The following is a 21,279-nucleotide window of genomic DNA, read 5'->3' as shown; positions in this document are numbered from 1 at the left end:
ATCTTATTAATAAGCCAATGAGGTAAAAGAGATTTTGAGAAGCTCATGAAATCAATGATACAGTTTCAAGACACTATCGCCACATAACACTACTAAAAAGGTAGTGGAATATGCTTCTGGCAGTATGTGAAGACAGAGCAAAGAAAAGTACATTTTTTTGGGAACATCCTCCCCTTCCCAGCTTCACTAATGCCCCTTTTTCTGTTTTTCCTCAAAAGAGATGAAAGAACCCATCCTTGAACTGTACACTCACTTGAGTTTTATTTCATCAGAAGGTCGCAGCAACTCGTTAGATACCCCCAGTTTGGTCAGTGCAGAAAACACCTGTCCTCTCTCAATCCAAGCAGCATCATCAGATTTTTCAATGCCTTTCCACATTATACAAAGTAGAATGTCTGTAAGTAACTGTATGAGTTCATTATCACCCCCCTACAAAAGAAGAGAAATATTTAGAGCCCTCCTCATCTAGAAAAATCTTCAAAACATTTCTCATTCATCACAGTCCCTATGCTCACACATTTCAGCATTTTTGAAAACTCTGCAGTCTAAAGTTCAATTGCTAAATACATGAAAACGCAAATACAAGAGACTGACTTGCTTGTATGTTGTAATAAATACTGACTTGACTTCTACATCACTATTTCAACCTGATTTTTAGCTACCTTTGATTTTTTGCCAGCAAGTCTGCTCCATGCCTCCTCTGGAAGATAAAGAACGTTGAAATACATAAGGGGGGGGGGCAGTTTGTAGTTTTTGCTTTGTTTCTTTAGGTTTGGGGTTTTTTTTAACATCAAGCTATTCCAACCAGACAACCAAAAAAGAAGACACATTACAAAAGGAAGTAGGCCCCCCTCACTGTAAGAGAGCTATATTGTTTGCTTTTGTGTTGGAAGATGGGAGGCAAAAAATCCCACCAGTAATAATCCATCAAGGAGATGATAAAAAAAATAAAAAGGAATTGCAGACATTAGGAGAAATCAACCACATAGGAAGTGAATTACTTACTCCTTGGCTTTCAAATAAAGACAGGTCAGCGGTGAAGCCCACATCACTTATAGCGCCCAGCTCTTTGTCAGGCTGCCCAGAGAATGGTTTTGTGTTCTCTATAGGTGATGGTGTGCTGGGCTGGCTATCTGTCATCTGATTCACAATGTCACCCAACTCATAAGAATCAACGCTGGACAGATCTAAACTCAAATGTGAAGGATTACTGTGCCACAATTCTTCTCGGTCCTCTGACCTAAAAGACATCTCTGCTGTGGATGCATCTTCCACTGGCATAACAGAGAAATGAGCGGGGACATCGAGGGATTTGTTGTCTTCTAAACTCCACTGATCAAACAGACCATTAACAGATGCAAAGTTGCCAGTTTTGTCTCCTTCTGTCTTATCAGGTTGATGTTTCTGAAGCTCTTCAGCAGGAGGCTTTTTTTCCTCTTCCCTTGAGGAATCAGCCCTGTTCTCTTTAAAGCTAATCCGGACCTCTGAGTTTTCTTTCAGGAATAGTCTAATCAAAGTGTCCTGCCAGCCCAACTGCTGAGAAATCTGTTGTGCTGCATCCAATTGGGAATGCAAAAGGTGCAAAACCTAAGAGTAGGAGAAACTTGTAACTGCATTTATTCTAGCTTTTCAATTAGACATTTTATGTTCTTACAACTTTGTGGGGTTTTTTTTTAAACCTTGTAAATGAGCCACAATCAGTTAATAATAAGCAAACAACCACAAAATCATTTTTCTCATTAGAAATACATATTTGAGAAAAAAGAAGAAAAAGAAAAAATTCTGAGGAGTAGGACAGAAAAGAAGCTATCAAAGCATATCAACAAGTTCTCAAACGTCAGCCACTCTTCTGCAACAATTCCCACAAGAGCCAGTTATCACAACAAAAAGTCCTATTCACCAACTAGTCTACAAAAAAAGAAAATCTAACCCAGAAAATATGCTTGATTAGGAACTATTAAATAGATAAAATTAAGAAAGCTGCAGTATTAATAGCTTACTGATAGTAGACATCTTTTCACTTTTTTCACTTTGAGAAACCTTAATAGACAATATAGTGCCTCACATCTACATTCAGTACTACTAATTCCAGTGACACAAGCCAGAGAGCTCAGTCTTGGAAAAAGTCACTGCTTCTTCTCTATTTCTTCCCTGCAGCCACAACCGCTCTTTTGAAGCATAATATGTTCTATCAAAATAACATATTAAGAATACAAACAAAACTTTGATAATGGTCTTAGGCATGCTTTGAGAAAACTTAGTAATTCAAGGAGTCTACTATCTTCAACCTGTAGAAAATACAAGCTATTTGAGAATCATGATAGAGGCTTTGCGGTTTTTTGTTTGTTTTTAAAAGGACTTGAATGCATAAAATTCAACATTAAGTGACAAATGAGCTTCATCTTTAACATAAATCATTGCTAAAGCAAGCAGCTGCAACAAATGCTGCCGCTGTCTCTCAAATAAAGATATCACACCGTACAACTTAGGGGCTTAAAGGACAGTATCCCAGTTTTAAAGATGACAACTAACCTTTCTACAGATAACCACTCTCATGTTTATATCTGATCTATGAGCCAGATGCACTACAGCTATGAGATCTTTATAATTCACAGCAGGATCTGTAGGGGAGAAAGAAAAAAACAACACAAATAATATCAGACAAGAGAATGTAACAGCTAAATATTAAAAATTGCCTTGGAGGTCACCTCTACATCCAGGGGTAGTAAATGGAATAAATTTCAGGGAACTAAGAAAACGTTAAATGTTAGCTGAGACCAATGGGAACTTCAAACAGAATAGCTCTGAAAGGTAACTGCTCTGGTTTTCCTGAATGAAAAAACAAATACGTTTGCCTCTGAGCAGCAGCAGTTTACTAAATGGTAGACACAGCACTTGCCAATTACCTGCATACAGAACTTGGTTAAGAAGGTTCTTAATGAGAGAAACTGTAACTGGTGATTCATTCAGAAGAAGCCCCAGTCCAGAGTATCCCACTTCTCTGAGTCTCATACGGTGTTTACTACGTTCATAAACTTTAGTACATTTCAGCATCTCTTCCACAATCTGCAAGAAAAAGTACATACAAATGCAAAATAAACACGAGGAAGCATCCAGGCCTGTTAAACTTAATTGTGTTGGATATAACATGCTGTCCAGAGCTTACAAACTAAACTTTAAAAACCAACTCAAACAACATAGACTTTTTTTTTTTTAATATTCCAACACTTCAAGAGAACACTAATTCCATTTTGACTATTGCAGTAAACAATAACATCTAGCTAATGTAACAGAAAAGAGAAGAAATAAAACTAGGATGATTAATATATTTGCAATTGCATACACTTCTGCTGTCAGGCTACCGAAAAATACAAATTTATGTTCAATTGATTAATTAAAGAACACATAATTCAATTTGTTACCTTGAACACAAGTTCTCTAGGCCTGTCAGAGTATCTTTGCTGTAGTAACAGAGCGTAAAGAATATCAGCATTCCCTGGCTCAAAAAGCAATAAAAAAAGCTGGTCTGGGGTTGGGCTGGAATGAAGTAGGCTGAAGAGAACATCCAGAATTCCACAGAGCTACAAAATTAAGGCAACTAAATTAATCCACAGTTCATTCAGACTTCATGATCTGTTCGGGGAAAGTTTTCTTGGCTTTTAAATTTTACCCTTTGCTTGTCAAAAAATGGACATTTTGTCTGCTCAATATTACTGCATTTAAAATTAGATTTTTTTGATACATTTTTTCTACATATAGAACACCTTATCAAACTGTAATTAGATCTACAAAGCAAGTTCAAGTTCTTTTAATGTCTACAAAATAGGAACTGCATCATTATAACTACTGATCAGTTGAAGGCCAATTCATTTGGTTTTGTAAAATAAGAGAACTTTTCTAATGGCAGTATTATATATCATGTGCTTTCTGCCCTCTTTGGGGGAAAAAAAATAACCAGTAAAAATATAGCCACCTGCAGATCACCTTGTCATGTTTCCAGCGTGCTTCTCTAATTTGTCTCAGCTACATCTAAACAGAACCACACATCAAACAACACTTTGCTTGCAGTCTTTTTCTTTTTTGTTCCCCTCTCAGGCACACAAGATTTCTTAACACCAAGAAGCAAAACCAAAGCCTGTACAGATTAAACTATTAATTTATGTCATATTGGATACCTGCTCCTCTTCACTGGTGGCAGCTATGTATCCTACAATGCTCTGTATTTCTTCATGTGTTCCACCTTTGCTCAGGAAATATTTGATCAGTCCATAGAGGGATGTCCGTATTGTTCTCAGGTCATCAGGAGCCAAGTCACTGTCTCTACAGCCACTCCTATACACCAACAGACAAAAAGCAACCTACAGAAGTTCTTCATGACTCATGAATAGCAACTTGATTGTGCTGGTTTTGTAATTTTTCATCTACCCAGGTATCATGGCACAACCTATCAATTTTTACTGAAAGCAACTGAACAGTAATAAGCAACAGCAGATCAGACTTACCAAGTCTATAAAACCCCTGAAATGTAGACTTGTATCGATCTGGATGCAGGTCAGGATTTCAGGTTTCCCCCCTCCCACCCTCTACAGGCAAGAGCAAGGTCTCTAGCCAATCTTCCTCAATGACATAACTATATTCATAAGCAGATATAAATCATCAAGACCAAAAGCTAAAATTTTAAATTCCGAAAAACATCCTACTTCAAATTCTATAAGGATATAAAAGAAAAAAATAGTTTAATATGATAAACACGCTCTCTTTTCATAATGGTAATGATCTTGACTTAATTTGCCTTGTTGATATGTCCTTCAATTTTGTAATTATAATGATTTTTCCAGGCATTTCTAGTATCATTGACATAAATCTTATCTAATCCTATTATAAAAATCAAAGTCTAGGAAAAGGAGCAAGTCAAATAAGAAAAAAAATTAAAGCAATTTCAAAAATTAATTCAACCACCAAAAGCCAACCTGCAGTTTTATTTATTTTCTCACTCAGATGATGTGGAAAAAAACCCCAAAGAACCACATACAATAATAAGGAGGAAACAGAAGAGGCTGAAGTCATACCCATAGTAAATCCTCAGTGTGTCTAGAAGAAACTGCACACCGTATTTCTTCCTGAAGAGTCTTCTGCTGTCTTTGATAATTGTAGAAAGATATTGTATATGCCCTACAATATAAAGTTTTCTATTAGAACCTAGATAAAGATTTACGTGAAGTGCTGTGTCTTTGCACAGTTGCCCAAGAGCTCACCAATTCTGAAGGGGAAGTCCCCACTGTTCCAGATACTGAAGTCAAAAAGTAAGTGTTGATACATCTGTTGCAAAAGCTGCATGTTCTTTTCTACTGACACTTGTTCGATCAACAACTGTACAGCCATCAGTACATTCACATCCATTAAGTTGCTTGGCACCTTTCAACGTAACAACAGGTGTTAGCACTCAAAATACTGAATATCCTAATAAACTTCATTTTTTAAAAATAAAAGAATTTTAAAATTCTTTTATCTTCTGGAGCAGTATCTGCTTTCATTAAAGGAATACAAGAAACACGAAACCAGTCCAGTTTGAAGAAACCATATAACACATTATCTATCAAAAAAAGCAGAACATGAAAAAAAGACAAAACACCGTGTTTCACTTTATAGATCAAGACCAACTCCTCACACCTTTTTGTTTTCAGAAACATGAGAAAGAAAAGCACGTACTAAGGAAAACTTTGAAGACACTCGCATCCCAGCAAACTAAGAATGTTTCAAAGTAATCAGGACTTCATCCATAACATTCATTACAAAAGGATGTTTCTCGAATCCGCTCACCTTCTGTAACAAGGCTCCTAGGGTGGCAACTCCATGAGAGTGAATGAGATTTTCTTGATTGACATGATGTCTCTGAATAAAGTGTTTTATCATCAAGATGAAAGTTGCGACTATGTTCTTCTCCAGGCGTGCTTCTGCAAAACAGAACAACAGTAGCAAAAGTCTCATGGTTTATTGTTGGACCACTGCATAAAAGTAGAGGGGAAGAAGTAAAAATCAAGTGTTCGTATTCCTCAGTATTTCCTGAACTTCTCAGCTCCTTTTCTGTTTGTTCCCTAGCTGTAGGCTGTCTTTAGAATTTTCCAATGCAGAGTCATATGCATTCCATAACTCTACAGAACAAAGTGACCCCAACGCTGATTTCAGTTGCTTCATCCATCTGGCTGTAAGTTACAAATTTCTCTTTCACTTAATCTTTTACGTGTTCTGCAGTTATTCTCCCTCTATAGTGGCAAACTGACACTTTCTAGTCATGACATGCAAAAAATTAAGAGACAGACAGAAAAGACTTATTTTTTCACTTTACTCCACCATTTCATATTTGAAACAAAAAAATGCTATTTTCCCTTGCAAATTCTGATTTCCCAGTGGTTTCTGTGAAGATCAAAGTTCATTCTCTCATTAGCACAGTTTTTAAAAATCTATTCTTAAATAAAAAAATAAAAGGAAAGGAAGCTTTAATTCTAAAATCTGACTATGTGTGGAAGAGGAAGGAGTCTGAACATTTTCCTAAGAAAATAAAGGTTTGGCTAAAGGCTAAACAGTATTGTTCTGATGCTGCAAAGTCTTCACGTGGCTGGCTGATCCAGCACTCAAGTTGTAAGAAAGCTCCTCCTACTGATATTAATAGGCTTTGCATCAAACATAATTTCTCAAAATAATCAGAAAAAAAATATTTTGGAACAGAAATAAAAAAACTGCATACCTTTACACTAACATACTAGTAAATCATGAGAAGAAAAATAATGGTATTAAATATATCTATATTTGAAATATGTTAATAAGTTAATTTTACATAGTGCTGAACTCCTGGTATTCAGTATCCATGTCAGATATCTAGGAACAGAAAGAGCCTTTCAGCTTTACATACATACTCTGGAAAAGCTAGCACATAATAAAATGGCTTTCAGTCATTCACAGGAAAACTTTTAAAATCAAGCTTAAAAATTATTTCAGCTCAGCTGTACTTTCCTACCTGACGCCTTTGTGGATGACAATACCACCCAGTCTTCCTCTACAGGAGTAACTAGTTCTGGAGGTAGAGTTTCCCCTTCAGACTTTTCAGGCATCTGTCCACCAAGAAAACTGATCTGCTCCAGCAATGGAAAGAGCACATTTACTCCACCAATACAGTTGATCATATCCTAAATCAAGAGAAAAATGAGGAAAAACATCACCATAAATGAAACCCCCTAGACTATGTAACAGAACCTTATCTACTCACAAATTTATCAGAATGTTTCACATTCCCATTCACATGGGAAACTGAAGGATACAAAACTCAGAAAGAATCTTCTGCTAAATATATTTTAAAAACATGAGAATTTTTTCTTTATATTTTTCTTTTATTTTCTTTTTCAACTATTTGATGGTTGGACATTATGATCTCAAATGTCCCTTCCAACCCAGATGATTCTATGATTCTGATTTTTATGTTACTTGCAGAAAGCAGTAAGAAAAGATTATACACATCTGTGCTTTAATCACATTCCTGCAAGATTTAAACTTCAAGCCATTAAAAAAAAAAAAGAGATTACTTTTTTAAAAGCAACTTTACACTTACCTCAATTCTAAGCCTCTTTTTAAAATTCAAGTCTCCTAAGCCCCCTTTGTCCCCCCTCCTTACAAGCAGGGATAGTATGAGACTTCAAACAATGCTTCTGGTGCTAAGGTGTAACAGATTAAAATCACAAGATTTCTAGAAGTGATTGACAATGCTACTTAGAAAATCAGGGTCTCGGCAAGTGAGCCAGAGACACCTATTCAATTGCCCAGATTAGTGCAATGAAAACTATAGCATAGTAAAATTTTAACAGCCAAAAAACCCCAACATCCTGTAATCTATTCATGTGGGCTATCACTCTCCCTTCCCAGTCAGAAATGCTGGGGAGAAGTGGAGAAAATAATCCTTTTCTTCTCCATTGTTTTCTACTTTTTCAATTGTTACTCTGCCCTATGTATCTTTATGATGCCCTCTCTCTAGCCCACCTCACTTAAGGTGAATTTAACAAAACTGACCAGTTAAATTGACAAAGTTTTTTAAATCTGCAAAATCTACCTCATGGATGAAGATTTCTACGTTTGTTGAGTGAAACAAGAGGCAGCACAGACCTGCAGCTTTTGGAAACAGAAATCAACTTAAAGTTGAAAAACAGGATTTGTCTGAACCACAAGACAGCAGTAGCTGTAGCTCCTTCTAGGTTGTACCAATCCCCTCATGAGCTCCTGATCAGCTTTTTTCCACGCTCCAGTCCTCCTCAAGAGGGTGCTAAACCCCATCATATTTGTTAATGAATGATTCTCCTAAAACTTGTACTCACAATATGCTTTGCCATAAAGCTAGAGATATAAACACTCCTCACCCACCGCTCTTCCCACTACTGGGGAAAGCGAACAAATTGCAGTATTTTCGAACTATGTGTATCATATCAAAATTAACTAGCAAGTGTCTGAATTTTCTTAACATTAAACTCCACAAGTCAGCATATGCACAGTGTAGCTCGAACAATATTGCCTTATTAATTAGTTTGCTAATTACTGTTATTAAAAAAAATAAGCAGTTCATATCGTTCATATTTATTTATTCATACATTTTTCCTCAAGACAAAAAAGACGTGGTATTCTGCTGACAAGTTTTCTACAGTCTGACTTGGTATTTCAGTTTTTCTGAAAGCTAAGAGCCCTTAATCAAAGATTCTGCCTATAAACCAGAACGGGATCTATTCTATCTAAATTTAAAAGAAATAAATCCTTATTCATATCACTGTTTCTGGATGAAACTCTGACCCTGCAAACAACTTTATTTCCTCATGTACAGAGCTAAGCCTGACTTTGATTTTTGGCATTAATGTGTGTTAGTGATCAGGGAACAAATCAGCAGGCAGACACACAAAGTTATTTATTAAGCTGGTGTGCATTTTATGGTTCTCTATTCTTCTCTGTGAACTAGCATGTAAAAGACCATTTGCTATTTTACATGAAGACATCTAATGGACATGTAACTTGCCTAAAAGGTATTCTGTTTGTGGAGCAACAAGAAAGTCTAAACCACTAATACTAAATCTCAGCAGTGCTGAGTTGACAAAATGATGAGTTTTCATTTTACAGCATAAAGTCAGATCTGACCTGTCAGTGGCATGAGACTAAGAAATTAACTGATTAACCAGAAGGATGTAAGAACCCTATGTGTTGGTTAAGAAAATGAAAAATCAAAATATAGGACAGTTTTGCTATAATAGAATGTTTGACCAGAAGACTATACACGGGTTTAGCCAGAAAATGTTAAATTTTAAGCTCCAATACTAATATAGCAATAGTGCTGTGATTACAACCGCTAGCAAAAATTGAACAAAGATGATCTGCATAGCCTGTAACCATTAGATATCCCAATGTATCCAACAGTAAGGAAAAAATATTGGACAATTAGTGTATAGCAGACAGGATAAGGTATAACACATTAGTGAATATTTTGTTTTTCTATGAAGTGAGGTTTTGGGACTGTGAAATCATCTAGTCCTGCCAAACCCAAACAAAAAGATAACTAGATTAACTTATTTCTTAAAAAACCTCACTAGATTCTTGTAATATTTTAACTCCATACCTTTTTTTTCCTCTGAGTTAGTCTGCAATTGGATAATTTTTTTTATATGACTACCACAGCAAAAAAGTCACCAGCGTTAACTTAACCCTACTAATCTTAATCTAATTCAGAGTTTAAGACTGCAAGAAAACAATGACAGAATGCCCTAGAGATGATAAAATGCTTTCAATACACAACACGCATAGAACAGATTATGAAGAGTAATCCACTACCACAAAATATCTTCCTGCATAATCTATGACATTAAGAGCAGTAGCCCTTTTAAGTTCTCAAATAGTGTAATGTAATACTACTTCACCTACAGCATTCACCCATTAATTCTCATTACAAAACCATGCTGTATTTGCTAAATGCCATTTGCATTATGATAACTTCCAGCATTCCAAAAGATAGGTGACTATATACAACTACTGTCATATTTACATCAGGTTCTGCTTCTTCAGTAGTATGCATTTACCTTGATGTCCCAGTTCACTACTTTGTTTCCAGTTAGCCTTCCATGTAAAAGATTTGTAGACAGGTCAAGACAAATCGGGTTTCTGCAGGCCTGTTAAACAAATGAAGAGGCTACAACATCACTTAGGAAACAAGTTAGAGATCCTTGAAGACATAAGATTTCTGAATGATCATATGTTGATATGTTTCAGGAAGTTAGAGCCATTGTGTTGATATGAAAGTATTTAAACAATTTGGAACCCCTGGAGCATCATACATGTTATCTGAGATTTAACATTCACAATTGCACAAGATAATTGTGTCCTTTTGCTAACCAAGAACAAAATCTACCATCTCTGCACAAGACCACAGTTTAAGAAAGCTCTCACTGCTCTTTAGCTTCTCATAATAACCACAGTGTCAAGGTGGCACGCTCACCTGTTCTACAAAACAGGAATAGCAAAGAAAAAGCATCTAGTACATATTCTGAAATTACTGTACAGTGTGAAAACAATGAGAAATTATGTATTGTTTCATACCTTTGGTGTGTAATGAAGCAGCACCTTACTGGGGAGATCTGCTACTTCAGCCTCTTGAGACTTCCATGGAGTTAAACAGTTTGGACCTATTAGAGAAGAAATATATAAATTATACATAAAATTATATATTTATAACATAAATATTTAAAAGTCCACTGGACATTGATGTAGACCTGCATAAATTTTGTAATACTGTACTTCATTGCAACAACAAATAGGACACTGAACCATACCTATTTGAGATACTCTTTGAAGTAATCTTTATGACCTAAATTGTTCATTCCACAAAGTCTGGTTAAAAAGAAATACATTCTTGATAAAAAGCTAAAATATACATAGACTGGGATTTTTTATACATTCAAACAGCTCTAATGTTTCTGTCTTCACAAATAACTATCTCATACTTGTCACCAATCTCTCTGTCATTAAGCCCAAATGTCCAGAAAATGAGTAATCTTCAAGATATTTTTGTTTAGTAATACAAAATATTTTCTTTAAATGATGGAAGTGTTTTTATGCTAATCTCTAACAACCTCAAGTCATTATGGAACTTAACACCTTGAACTGTAAGACATAGCTTATCAGATTGTTTTTTTTCAAAATGCCCCCTTAATTATTGACTCTTGTGGAAAAATCCTCAGGTAAAAATCACCTTTAAGTGGCCTATCAAAACAAGGGCAATACTTTAAAGAGTCTCAACTGTAAACTCACATATAAGCAAACAGTAGCAAAAATTAAGAACTTACAAGTGAAAATACTACCTAACATTTTGATTTCGGCAGGTCTGTATATATGATAAATAGATGAGCTTATGCAAACATAACACTTTAAATAAAACTTCATAAAATACTTATAATTCTATTTTCAGCTTATTTGTTATAAGGCCCTCTCTCTTAGGTTAGCTCTGCTATTCTTCTGGATTGTAACTTCTTCATTATGTGTCTGTGTAGAACAAAGCCAGTAAAATCACCACTTACCTGCTAAATATAATGCTTTCACCTGAGGAGGTTGCAGTGCTTCATGAAAGATGATAACTGATCCAAGTTGGCCCTCTAAAGATGTTGGACATCCCCATTCACTGTCCTGAGTCCCTGCTGAGATCATCTTGGTGACGAGCTCTGGTTTTCCAAGCATCCCACCCCAGCTTCCTGTAGACAGAATGCCCCCAAGTGATGTCCGATGGGGCATAATAGGGGAGGAAAAAGGTGGATCTGGTATCTGAGATGGAGGAGGAGTTGTTGTTCTTTGACCAGCTGAACCAATGCAGCAAGAAGTGAAAGACTGAAGAGTCACACATGGAAGAAAGAAAACAAAACACACACTGTAAATCTATCCTCGTATTTTCACAGTTTACAAAGTAAATCTGAAGACTCTCTCTAGCAAACCTGAACTAAATAAATTAAACCAGAAGCAACAAGTTCTGCCATGCCCTGGAAAAGAAGCAATCCAGCACAGTAAGTCAAAGAAAGAGCATACACTTTCCACAACAACAGTGTTGTTTCTCCAATTAAGAGCAATTTGGTCACTTGAACTGTTGTATGACCTCTGGCAGGAGCAGAGCCAGGAAGGACGGTGCTCCAGATACCACGCTGAACACTTCTCTTCTGGATTATATTCCAAAATACTAGCTCAACATACCCGATAGTGTACATTTCTCATATCAGTTATTTCACTTAAATAGATGCTCTCACAGGAAGCTTACCTGTCCTACTTTTAGCTATCTTGATGTTTGTAGTGCTTACTCTACAGTTGGGCCAAAATCCAGAGTTTTATCTCACAATGGAAATTACATTTACTCTCATTTTTTAAGTGTTACACTGATTTTACTATGACTGTGTCCAATTTAAGTGTTTGCTTAACATATTTAACAAATATCAAATCAGGACTTACAAAAGAGGGAAGAATGTTCAGTGTTGTGGCCCAGTTCATAATGCAATTGCTCCACAAAAAGAATGGACAATGCTTACAAAGAAAACTAAAGATGACATACTTAATTTTGATGGCTACTGTGGGGTTTTTTCAGAATCATAGAATGGTTAGAGTTGGAAGGGACCTTAGAGATCATCGAGTTCCAACCCCCCTGCCATGGGCAGGGACACCCCCACTAGAGCAGGTTGCTCAAAGCCCCATCCAGCCTGGCCTTAAACACTTCCAGGGATGGGGAATTAGGCCAAATATGTACACATTTGAAATGGTTAGGTAACCTGCATGTAAACTGCTTATCCAGCTAACAAAGCAGGTACAAGATTAGCATATTAAGGGAACATACAGAAAATACAAGTAAAAAAAGTTACTGCTGAAAACAACAGGGAATATTCCTCTGAGTACTGTCACACCAATCCTACTGGCAGAGGTGTGATTTACTATGATTTACTCAAATTGTATCAGTATGCTCAGGTGATTACCTTGGGGAAAACCTCACAATCTAATTAAGGTTAGGGGATTTTTTGTTTTATTGTTAAACTGAGGTGACTAAACAAGCATTAATTAATGGTTAGTTATACTCCAAACTGATACTCTGGACACCGTCCAAAGTTGAACAGAAGCCTACTAGCAATAGGCAGTAGTATCTTAAACTCTTACACAATTTCCAAATGAGAAAAAGCCAACTATGTTCTCATTGTTCCATAAGAGCTCATCAGGACAGGGGTTATGACTCAGAAGATGAACTTACTTCATTCATGGCAGGGAATCGAAGTGGGGCAGAGACCTTCTGCTGTCCATTGACGTAGATGTACACAAGGCTCTGACCAAAGGGCCTCTTTCCAGGCATGTGAACAATAGTTATGTTGTGCTGGTTAAGCAATATAAAATAATTAAGTCATTATTAAAAAGCAGTTAAATAAGTGTATGGAAATACTTAATTTCATTTCTACTAATCTGGTGAGTAAACCACTTAAGAAAGTAAATCCAAAGCATCACCAAGAAGATAAGACCAATTATCAGCTGCTTACATTTTAAAGTAGTTTACATGTAAACAGGTTTTTGAAGAGAAGAGATATGGTTATTTTATGATAATGCACATCAATCCTTAAGTATGAGAATTGAAAAAAACAAGGCAGAAACACAGTAGCACATTTTATTCATTCACATAGCACCACAGCCACCTATGCTTGTTATAATTCAATATAAAAAAATCTGCATGTTAAAAAAAATTCTAAGCACAATGCTGCAACCAGACTGTCAATAACAAATGTCTAACAACATAGGCATAATTTAACTCAATCAACCACTAGTCTACATGGAAGACTGGTTGCATTATTTGACATTAGACCTGTTCTTACATGATGAATTATTTAAAATATGATAAAATAGACCATTTGTAAAACAACCAAAAAAGTGAACTTTAACTTCTGAGCTAACTTTATTATCCTAAACAAAGTGTTTTTCAGTATCAAATCTTACCCAGAGAGAGTCAAAAAAGCAATGGTCAGGCAGCATCACTGTTGCATATTCCCTCTTCGTGCAAACTGCAACCACCAATACCCCAGAGCATGTAATAAATGCTTCAAACCCCATACCACTTCCTGTAAAAAAGCTACAGAAAAAGACAACAAAACATACAATCAAGGACTTACTTCATCAGAACGCACCTAACAGTACATTCACTAAGGAGAGAACCAACTTAAGTCACTGGTCCAATATTTACTATTTGACTGGCTGTTACACTTGTTTCAAAAAAAAACCAAAAAAACCCAAAGACGACGAACTGCCTCAAGGAAAGGACTCCAAGGCACAGGACACACAAGCCAAAGGTGGTCCGCAAAGCTCTCAAAGCAGCTTGTAGGCATCCATATTTCACATGAAAACACAACCTTGGTCACAACGAGTAATGCTTCTGTTTGACCCACACGGCTTAAGCTGGTTCTGTTGCAAAGTCCTGTCTGCTGCAGTCTCTGGAATCTACAATATTGTAATGAAGAAGAGACTGGCCTGCAACCTGTGCTGTTTTCTATCAATTAAATTGTGTCTGTCAGCTCCTGGTAAAGCTGCCAATATTGAGAAACCTTTCATTTTTTAAGCACTTGAATACAAAAAATTATATATAAATTGCAAACTGCTATCAAAACCTGCTACACACCCTTCAGCACCATTATTCCAAGTGAATACATTAACTCCTGTAATATCAAATACCTGCATGTATCAATATAAAACACAAATACACACACGCAGAGCATGAATATTATAGACAACCTCAACAGACATAAGCTATCCTACGATTAAGCACTGGAAAACATAGCAGCTAGATCAATTTTTAATTATTTTAGCTCAGTTGTGTGTTTAACATTTCAAGGTCAAACTGGGATTTTAAACATTTCCTCTTTTTTTTGTATTAATCTCAATAGACTACTGGTTTAGCTTCCCAAAACTAGAATAACATCTTCAAAATTGTACATAAAATGATAGAAAACCAGTTGGTTATTGGTATAATAGCATCACATCGAAATTTCAGCTTTTCTTTTTTTTGAATTGCAGCTTTTTTACTTTGTGATGCAATTCCAGCCCAGTTTTCTAGAACTCCAGTCTACTTAAGATCTTTAGTGGGACACACTGATGAACTCAGGAAACGGTGTTGCAGCAGCTAATCAGGGCTGTGCTATACAAATACACAGGGCAGCCACAGATATCCAAGGGGTCTCCACCTGCCACCATGGTTATTAATAAAAAGAAGTAACACTCCAAGACACAGGGGTTTGGAAAATACTAACTCTGTTAAACTAAAATTGCTTTCTTCAACATTTTCCCTGAAACTGCAGTGCAGTAAAACGGACTGAAGGGAGCAGGAGATTCTTCAACTCGTATTTCCTCATTCTGCATTTTGTTTACTGCTGAATGTTAGCACCCAGAAAGCTAAATTATACAAAGAACCATCCATGTCAATGTCTACTATTTAAGCAAATAAAGGTGTCCTTTTCAGCACACTCTCATGTAGGAAACAGATTTCATTACCTTTACAGGAAACAGTGGGAAGGCTGTTCAGTTTTGGGGTGGCGTTTGCGTTTTTTTCTGCCTTTTTTTGGGGTTGTTGTTTTGTTTGTTTGTTTAAGCTACAAGCCATTACACCATTTGGAGTTACAGATATGGAAACTGTAGACAAAAAAGCATTATAACTGAGAAACTACATGCTTCTTTCTGTAAAACAGCCTGGCTCTGGTGACAGATAAAACTGCTCCCTTTCACAAATTAAGTGCTATATATTACATTCTATGAAGATAAGCAGAAGTACCACATGTCATAGGGTGCCATATGCCACAGGGAACAGCTGACCGACATTTGTGCTGCTTGAAGTAGTTATAGTGACTATACCTATAGAGTTGCTTCCTCTTGCCACTTTTGCTAGTCGTGCTAGGATCCACCCGGTCCTGGTCAAGGCAGAGCCAAGCGTTGAAAGAAAATGCAGAACCTGGCCACTTATGAATGGATGGAACAGCAATTCCGGCCATGCTGTGGTACAAGTTGAAATACTGCAAGGCACTATCCATGCCCTGCTTCCGGGCCATTGCTAGAATGGCTCGCATCACTGGAACAACATAGGGGTGAGCTCGTTTTGGTTCCTCGGTCCTCAGGAGCCGTATTAGTTGAAGCAGCTCTTCCGAGCCCATTGACTGGCTCCCCAAAGAGCCTAGAATGGCAATCAGGTTCTCTGCACAAGTACCATGGAGCGCGGAGTGGGAATTTAATGTCTTAATGATACGGATGACCATGTTCGCATTGACACACGTGGCACGACTCTGTCTGTTAATACAGCAGATTCGCCTCAACCAATTTGAGATGAAAATCTGCAGGTCATGTGATTCTAGTTCTGGAAGCCACTGGATAAGCAGCAATAAGGGCTGGACATTACTAATGCCTAGCATTCCAACAGCCATGTGGTCACCTTCAACAGCCTGAAAAACAGCAGAGAACTCAGACATGAAATATGATAAAATAGGGCTGGAAGTACTGTTGAAAAGATGTAAGCATTTTAGCATTCAAAGCAAGCACATCTCACCATATTCATGAGTTCTTCCAGCAATTCCCGTGAGGGCTGACCCAGTGATTTTAGTACCTCATATATGTGTGCATAACCAATCCTCTCCTTGAAGACCTCCTGAGGATAAAAATCCCAGTCTCACTAACAAATAAAATGGACAAAAATTGCTCATCCACTGCAGCAGGTTCTAATTTGACACAGTATTAGACACAAAATAATTAGAATGTAAGAATAATGTTTTACAGGCTAGAAATCTCATTTTGATAATACGTCCATTTTGCTATCTCCAGCATGTTGCAGATGAGAACGATCTCACTGCAGCATGCAGATAAACAAATAAAAGATCAGTTACATTTTAATAATTACCTATACAAGAATATAATTGCTTTGGTATAATAGGATTGATAATTCTATCACAAAATACAAATAGCTTAATTTTTTAATGCAAACTACAGCATGAAATTATGTGATAACATTGAGAAATAGAAGCATTCAGGTATTAATTTCTGAGTGAAAGATTTTTCTACACCAGCTTGATTAAAAAATCCTAAACTCTTCAAAAATTATAAATGTGTTTTAATGAAGTTTTTCTGAAAACTAATTGACTTTACATGAATTAAAAAAAAAACCAAAACAGTAAAATCCCCACTGTAGCATCCATTTATGGTTTAGTTAGTAAACAGCCAACACATATGGATTGGATACTCTTCTCACAGCTGTATTCTGCACTGAAATTGACTTTTTTTTTTTTTCAAAAAGCTATCAGCAGAAGGGAGATGATTGCTTAAGTAAATACAGAAAGAAAAAAATACATAGGTTGCACTGAAAGTACTATTGAAAACCTTACTGATCCTTTGTGAATCACAGCCAGTCCCCACCTCCAACATACAACTCCTCCCAGACTTTCCAGAGACAGCGGAGAAATAAGCCCTCTGAGTAATGCTCTGGAAGAGCACAACTGACCCTGTCATTTCTCAGACTGTACTGCAAGTAGCAACCAAATTAGATGACTCCCACTCTTCCCTTAGCCTCCACTGTACAGCCACATCCCTTTCCCTACGCCACGACTATAGAATCATTCAACCACGGGGTGAATCTAACAAACTCTCTGAAATCTAAGAATAAATACACTATTTTTCTGTGGTCACAGATTCCAGTCAGATTAACAAACTAACCACAACCCGTCCATTTATCAAACGACAAGAATAACTACAAAGGAAGGGCAGGAGAATGGCAAGAACACCATTTGGACCGCGATACCGTGCTGGGTTACTTTAAAGCCTTAATAAAACTACAACACAAACTCCTACCTGAAAATTCCTGAAAATACCCCTTAATTCTACCTCACGTATTCACGGGACAAGTAACAAAGTACTTCCTTTACAAAGGTTCCAACTGCTGCTAACACTCTGATCTTCTAGTTTTGATAGAAAGATGGCTCAGTGTCCAGCCATTAGACACATATAAAAGGGTAAGGGTTGCTAATCAGGTATTCCTATCTGGCAGGAATGCGTGACCGCAATCTGTTCCTCTTCACCAGGAAGATTCAAAGAGATATTGTGATAAAAACAGTAACTGAAAACAAGATCAAAAAACCTCTGCAAACAGACCTCTGTATATACGTTACCTTAGCAGCCGGAGACTTGTGCATTACTGCTGTGAGGGCTTGAATGGTTGATACTGCCAAGCAGTCTAGGTGTCCCTGAAACACCTGAAAGTGGTAGGTACAGAAGTTATATACAAATGCACAAAGACAGTTCAGCTCCAAAATCCATACTGTGCCTCCTGCCAGGACGGAAACCAAGAGTTTGCTAACATGCTTCAAAAATCATCTCCCCACCAGTCAAGATTTTGTAACCCCATGGCCTACAAGGAATCACATAACAGTAGACAACTAGCCACATACTTCCAAGAGGAGAGAAGCATTCACAACACACATTGTACTTCAAATATTCTGAGAGGCAAACAGGTTTTCCTCATGCGGCTAATGGACAACCTCAAGAGGGAGGGAGGAAAACAAATTAGAAAACTTCTTGCAGTATGTGTGTGTGCGCTGCTGGACAGTCAGGCACCTGCACTTCATACAAAGTGTTTTCTTTTCCATCCAAGTCCCTACACACCAATGCAACACACACACACACACACACAAACTGTAAGAGAGAAGTCACACCAGTACAGTAAAGTGGCTGCCTCACCCATAGCCTCATTGCATTGATCAACGTATCTTTTTCCAATTTAAGTCATCTTTTGAGTTTTTATTCCTGTAATTCTTGTTTATATTGATATTTCCATGGTGGGTTTAAGGACAAAAAACTTTGGAGCACTACCTCACATCCATCAGTAAACCTAATCAGCAAAACTGTGCAAACAAACATACTGTTTCATCATCTCTGAAATATTATATGCATATCAGACATATTTTGAAAATGAAATGTCAAAAACTAAAGATGGTGTTACATGTGAAGAAACATTTACATGTGGTTAGTGTTCCACTGAGTTTCTAAAAAAGCCAAAGCTATTAGTTAGAATCACAATTTGTAGATTACCGTACCTTGTATTTAGCATTTCTTTACATTTTTAGTCAGAACAAATCATTCTACTATAAAATTAATACAACAACAATCTGCATTTGAAACTTTCCACAATATTTGGGGAAAAATTAAAGCAACAGCCTATTCCTACCTCCCTGATTCAGCCTGTCCATTGTTTTGTGAAATCTGTTCTTTATGACAAGCAAAGAATCAGGACATCAAATACAACCATTGAGATTCACAAACAAGGCCCCAGAATCCAAAACACCACAGTGCTGAGACAAAGAAGCAAAAAAGAGGAAAGGGAGGGGAAAAAAAAAAAAAAAAAAATCACCACCAGGTTGATAGAATTTATTTGGATTCCATTCATGTACTTCACCTTTTCCTTAAAAGAAGCATAACTGAGGCTCAATCTATTGTAAATAACTGCAATTTGAAGCAGACTAGTAAAACCAAGGTTGAATTGAATCTGTTATTCAGAAAAATTATTTTCCAGAGACAGGAAATACTGATGTGTGCAGCAACACAATTTCATCTTGCTGCAGAAGGCTTGAAGTGGATGGTTAAGGTGAAGCACAGGAATCAATTTTCCTGTGATTGTGTCTTGACTTCAATTGAAGCAAAATACAGGTTAGGTAGGTACCTGGTCCTCATTCATTTCTGTCAGTAATTTGTTGGCAAGGTCTTTCTCACTCTTGTCTGCCACTTTATTGTTAGCATTTAAAAACAGCTGTTAGAGACAAGAATAATGGAAATAATTGTATTAAACAGTTACCTGCAGCCAAACCTGTGGAGGCTGCCTTGGATTGGTATTTCACATTTAAAAAAAAAAAAAAAAAAAAGTGTTCTCACACTGGTGAGACACAAATCCTCCATTAATATTAGTCTTCTGTTAGTTCTTACAATACCAAAGATTACATTGTATTTTTGCTAAATAGTAATTGCTTTTTCCCCCTCCAGAATTAAATGAAAATATGTAATCACTGAGACAAGGAAACACATCTAACTGGAATTTATACTTGTCACTGGCATAGCAACCCTGATTTCATTTACAATATGTAACATGAAAGTAGGTTCTCAAAAATTTACTTGTAAGAAATAAAGACAACAGTGGGGCATTAGCAAAGAAATGGATACAGATGTTTCACCGTTTCCCACTTCTGTTTCAACCTAGGTGAAAACTGAAGATACCTAGACAGAATATTTTAATCTTCAAACAGCAACAGCAGCAGAATTTCTGGGGCACATTGTCTCTAGGACAGGAAGAAGGGTACTTTGAGTTACACAGGTATGAAAGCACATAGTAAGAAACATAAGTAATTTTGAAAGGTATGTCATGGTCAGGAGCACTTACCACTGCAAAATAACTATAATATGTCTCAGAGGGTTATAACATTAACAAGTGGAAATAAGAATATTAAACAGGATCAAATGCAGACATGCAAAAAAACCCCACCAAATTTTTCATACGAGTTATTTCAATTCTGGTAACACATGTAAAATGGAAAAATAGATTTTTATTACAATGTCTGTATGATTTAAAAGCTGGTTAGAAAAAAATGTATTTTTTTTTTTTTCAACCAAGCATACTGCTAGAGGTTATTGTGCTTTGCTCAAAGTCTGACTTCTTGGAGAGTTTAATAGATGAGAAAAGATTCAGGACCAGCAAAGCAGCTTGTTAAATGACTCTCAGTATAGAATAAGCACCCTCCTGATACCTCTGAAGTAGGGTCCCTCTTTGGATATCACAGGCAAAAAGCAACATCAGATCATCAAAACTTAACTGAACAGTTTTGAAAAGCTTTTGTGCAGATCTCTAACCCTAGAGCACGGTTAAGGGAAGAGAGATTGCCCATAAGCCTTAAAACCACCAAATATGAAAAAAAGATTTAAATTTTAGAAGATTGTTGAAATGCAAATGACCAGGAAGTATGACTAGAAGCATGGCCTTGAATATTCAAAATTCTTTCTGATATCTATAGCAAAAATAGTGGTATGGATTTTATTTACCCCTTCTCCCATGGAAATTTCTTGCATTTCAAATTTGCTGAATATCCAATAGTTTCCTGAGTTTCAGATATGTGTATGGACTCTCCCGCTATCTGCAGAGCTGCCAAACATGCTTTACACAGTTTTCTGTGAATCCAGTAGCAAGATATT

General features: G+C 36.7%; 1 protein-coding gene across 1 annotated transcript in view; it reads right to left on the bottom strand.

The window, feature by feature from the left end:
• The window catches only part of NBEAL1 (neurobeachin like 1), an 84,881-nt gene that overhangs the window by 29,446 nt on the left and 34,156 nt on the right, over positions 1 to 21,279 (bottom strand). Inside the window, exons 11-29 of the mRNA XM_074145218.1 lie at positions 19,763 to 19,849; positions 18,216 to 18,299; positions 16,607 to 16,705; positions 15,922 to 16,502; positions 14,020 to 14,152; positions 13,289 to 13,408; positions 11,592 to 11,895; positions 10,615 to 10,700; positions 10,098 to 10,187; positions 7,016 to 7,184; positions 5,821 to 5,954; positions 5,256 to 5,415; positions 5,070 to 5,172; positions 4,176 to 4,332; positions 3,423 to 3,581; positions 2,907 to 3,066; positions 2,533 to 2,621; positions 1,006 to 1,587; positions 254 to 429 (exon numbers count right to left, since the gene is read on the bottom strand). Coding sequence (XP_074001319.1) covers positions 254 to 429; positions 1,006 to 1,587; positions 2,533 to 2,621; positions 2,907 to 3,066; positions 3,423 to 3,581; positions 4,176 to 4,332; positions 5,070 to 5,172; positions 5,256 to 5,415; positions 5,821 to 5,954; positions 7,016 to 7,184; positions 10,098 to 10,187; positions 10,615 to 10,700; positions 11,592 to 11,895; positions 13,289 to 13,408; positions 14,020 to 14,152; positions 15,922 to 16,502; positions 16,607 to 16,705; positions 18,216 to 18,299; positions 19,763 to 19,849 — 3,473 coding nt within the window. The remainder of the gene's footprint in view (positions 1 to 253; positions 430 to 1,005; positions 1,588 to 2,532; positions 2,622 to 2,906; positions 3,067 to 3,422; positions 3,582 to 4,175; positions 4,333 to 5,069; positions 5,173 to 5,255; positions 5,416 to 5,820; positions 5,955 to 7,015; positions 7,185 to 10,097; positions 10,188 to 10,614; positions 10,701 to 11,591; positions 11,896 to 13,288; positions 13,409 to 14,019; positions 14,153 to 15,921; positions 16,503 to 16,606; positions 16,706 to 18,215; positions 18,300 to 19,762; positions 19,850 to 21,279) is intronic.

This window comes from Numenius arquata, chromosome 3 (genome assembly GCF_964106895.1).
Source record: "Numenius arquata chromosome 3, bNumArq3.hap1.1, whole genome shotgun sequence".
NCBI lineage: Eukaryota > Metazoa > Chordata > Aves > Charadriiformes > Scolopacidae > Numenius > Numenius arquata.
The sequence above is the reverse complement of the archived record's forward strand: the minus strand, read 5'-3'. Positions and strand labels throughout refer to the sequence as shown.